The sequence below is a fragment of the Aplysia californica genome, unplaced genomic scaffold, assembly GCF_000002075.1.
Source record: "Aplysia californica isolate F4 #8 unplaced genomic scaffold, AplCal3.0 scaffold00149, whole genome shotgun sequence".
In the NCBI taxonomy this organism is placed as follows: Eukaryota; Metazoa; Mollusca; class Gastropoda; order Aplysiida; family Aplysiidae; genus Aplysia; species Aplysia californica.
The window spans coordinates 676,089-679,649 of NW_004797419.1; the positions used below are offsets into that span (position 1 = coordinate 676,089).

The 3,561-nt window shown below is 41.5% G+C and overlaps 1 protein-coding gene across 6 annotated transcripts in view; it reads left to right on the plus strand.

Moving 5' to 3' along the window:
• The window catches only part of LOC101851800 (chitinase-like protein PB1E7.04c), a gene marked incomplete at its 5' end in the record, with an annotated part of 143,348 nt that overhangs the window by 124,828 nt on the left and 14,959 nt on the right, over positions 1 to 3,561 (plus strand). For all 6 annotated transcript variants that reach the window (XM_013081861.2, XM_035969475.1, XM_005097202.3 and 3 more), the window contains 1 exon segment: positions 819 to 1,028. In XM_013081861.2, the coding sequence (XP_012937315.1) occupies positions 819 to 1,028 (210 nt within the window).

Genomic DNA, 3,561 nt, shown 5'->3' on the forward strand with positions numbered 1-3,561 from the left:
TCTCTCTCTCTCTCTCTCTCTCTCTCTCTCTCTCTCGTTCCCCTCATAAATTTCACCTTCCATTGTGCTACGTGAGACAAGAGGTCCCTTGAAGGACCGCCCCCTCCCCCCATATTATCATGTTTAAGAGACAATTTTGTCGTCAAAGGTGACAAAAAATTCTTCGAGAAGGGGAGTGGAAAAGCGCTTTAAAAATGTACGTCCGTGTGTGTGCTTGAGTGTGTGTGTTTGTGCCTGTGTTTGTGTGTGTGTGTGTGTGTGTGTGTGTGTGTAATTGCGTGTGTGCATGTGTGTGTATATGTGTGTGTCTGTTAGTATGTGTCCGTGTGTGGATCGTGTGTGTGTGCGTTTTTGTGTATGTGTCTGTGTGTATGTGTTGGTGTGTATATGTCTGTTTGTGTGTGTTTGTCAGCATGTGAGATTGTGTGTGAGTGTGTGTGAGTGTGTCTGTGTGTTTGAGTGTATGCGTGTGTCTGTGAATGTGTGAATGTGTGTGTGTTTGGGTAGGGCAAGTGTGTGTGTGTGTGTGTGTGTGTGTGTGTGTGTGTGTGTGTTTGTGTGTGTGTGTGTGTGTGTGTGTGTGTGTGTGACATAAATGAATAGCATTTATATGATGGTCTATCCTGTTAGGTCAAATGCTCTGGGCAATTTTGTCTTCTTGGAAAAGGGCGAAGAATTCAGTTGTCCTTAGGGCTCGCTGAACTAGTTAAACGTATACTGGTTTTTTTAGAAATGAACCCAAATTTCTCAATGCCCCCCTCCCCCGACTTTCCCCACCCCTTTTCCCCGCATCTTTTTCCGTTTCCATTTCTTCCTAGCAACTCCTGACACATGTGGGGACTACTTTTTCCTCCCCGTGCTCCCAAACTGTGACCTGTACCTAGAGGCTGTCCCATGCTTCAACAACACGCACACGATAGTGGTCACCATGGCAACAACAGCCGGCGAGGTCGTTCACAGTTTCTCCGTGACTTTCGGTTCTATGAAGGAACTTTCCCTTCTGGCAGTCAACAAGAAGAAAAGCGAAGGTTGGCATTGAAAATTAGATCTATATATTTTAAAAAACCATTCTGTTTCGTTTTCATACATTATCGACAGGTCAATAGGCAGGAATGAGATATGAACAGGAAACTGAGATGACCACTTTCTCCTTGATAATAATTAATCGCCTCGGACAGGTTCGTATTTAGACAAACCATTAAAAGGACAAAGTCAGTTCCAAATATTCATCAGTGTAGAGGTTTGTACCACAAGTAGATGAAAAATAGGAGTCAACTTAATGGAATTTTAATCAAAATCACAAACAAGTGGCTTTCGTTTGCCTGGACTGTTGCCTTTTGCATGTATTTATATGCCGTTTTACTACAACATGATGAACGCTCTCATGGAGGCCGGAGGAGGCGTTTCAAAGATAGCCTCAAAGCACCTCCGAAGGCCTTCAAGGGCAGTGACACGATATGGGAGCAGATTACCCAGGACTTAGTCACCTGGGGATCAGTTGTCTCCAAGGGACAAAGATTTTTATAAAAGCAACAGAACTGCCGCAGTTGATCAATACAGTATTGCCAGAAAGACCAGCGTCAACAGATCTTCAACTGATGCCATCATCACCTGTTCGTGTTTTGTTATTCGGTGTCAATTGGCCGGACCATCCACCTGCGCACTCTCCGCCGTCCCATGAATGACTATAATAATGGTCTTCGTCGACTCCACAAACAAACAAGGTGCCGTTTTACCGGCTTGGCCACAAGAGTCCGTGTTAGAACGTTTTGGCTTTTTTCTCTTTGATCACTGGTCGCATGAGTTCGATTCTCATCAGGAGAAAAAAACCTATATAGTGTTTTGGTTTATAAGAAGGATTGAAGTACATATATTTCATGAAGCTTCACGGTTTCTAAGAGATCTAGAATTTAGTAAATGTCTCGTCTCTTAGCTGAGTCTTCCTTCGTAGTTGGTATTTATTCCTAGCTTTCTTCTTCAGACATTTCTTTTTGGTATGAGGTTTTTTCTTGTTTTTCATCAAATACCATATAAACCAGAATTTTAAAAGTATATTTTCCTTTCAGCTTTGAAAATAATAATCTTCCTTGTCTTGTGCGCAAGCACATGAGAACAAACACACGTCCACACACTCACAGGAGATAGAGAGCACGCTAGGGTTACGTCTCATTCTCTTACAGAGCCAGGCAGGATTACCGACTGGGACACAGAAAGATTGAGACAAAATATAGGCTGTGAGAAAGGGAGACAGGTTGAAAGAGATTGGTAAAGCCAAATTTCAGAGCAGACAGGCATTAAGAAAGTACATAGCTACTCTTATGACCTCAATGAAACAGCAAGTATATTGGCCGTTTCGTCTTCATACGAAATGACCACTGTTTACCAAAGCATCCTAGCACATTTGCGACAACAGTAAGCTCAAACCATTTCGTTGATTAAGTTTCGTCATCACCCATGCATTATTCAGAAAGCCAAACGGCGCGGAGCGGCCTAGACTGGGGTTTTTTCCCCTGGATCTTCGAAGTCCAGTCTCGCGGGCAATCTTCTGAATATTTGATGTGGACAACACAGCTTCTGCGACGCTAGCCAGACGCTCACGCAGTAGGGGTCATCCATTTATTGGACAAATCCTTGCGCAGTGAGAAAAACATGTTTCCAGAGCCAACTTCTCTACAAAGTCATGTTTTTGCGTCAGCATTAACGTAATTTATTTTCAGATTTAAGTGTTTAGACGCTTAAAATCCCGGCCTTAAAGGTTAGAATGATTTGCGGATCCCAACAACTTTAATGGGATAAAATTATTTGTTTTGTTTACCACAAGTATCAAATCTCACTGCCATAAAGGGAAATAGTGTAGGTACACACTGAGCCGAGTCTTAATCATTAGACTATAAAACACACACGAAGTACCACACACACACACACACACACACACACACACACACACACACACAGAGAGAGAGAGACACACACATAAATCTTAAAACTGCGCAGACATGTTCATGAATTGTATTTAAAATAATCTAGAAGATAATAATATTTCAACAGAGAGATCTATGTGTTTTGCTGTTTTTTGTGTGTGTTTATTGCTTTGTTTTGTTTTGTTGTTGCTGTTGTTGGTGTTGTTGGTTTTTTTTTGTTTTTTTTTTTACTGTTCTATTTTGTTTTGTTAACGAACTAGCAACTTTGTTTGTGTTGAGACTTCTTCCCCTGTAACATTAGATGCTGGTCAACAAGCAGAATCTGTGCTGGACACGAGGATTCGCGATCATTACACTGGGTCTAATTTTGTTTGCATAATAATTTGTTCTACCTTTCACTTCCTTTTTTTGTGGAGTCGGGAAAAAGAGGCTGCAGTGTCAGTTTGGTCACAGCGTTCAAACACGGGAACTAACAAAGCAAGCAAAGCCAAGACCATTATGTAAAATATATTGAAGGTACATCGCCAACTTATAATGAACCCCAATAATTGTGTTACCAGGTCAGATGTTCTATTACGATGCTGATACAGAATTTTAATTTTTGTTTTGTTTTGTTTTGTTGTTTTTGGTGGTGGTGGGT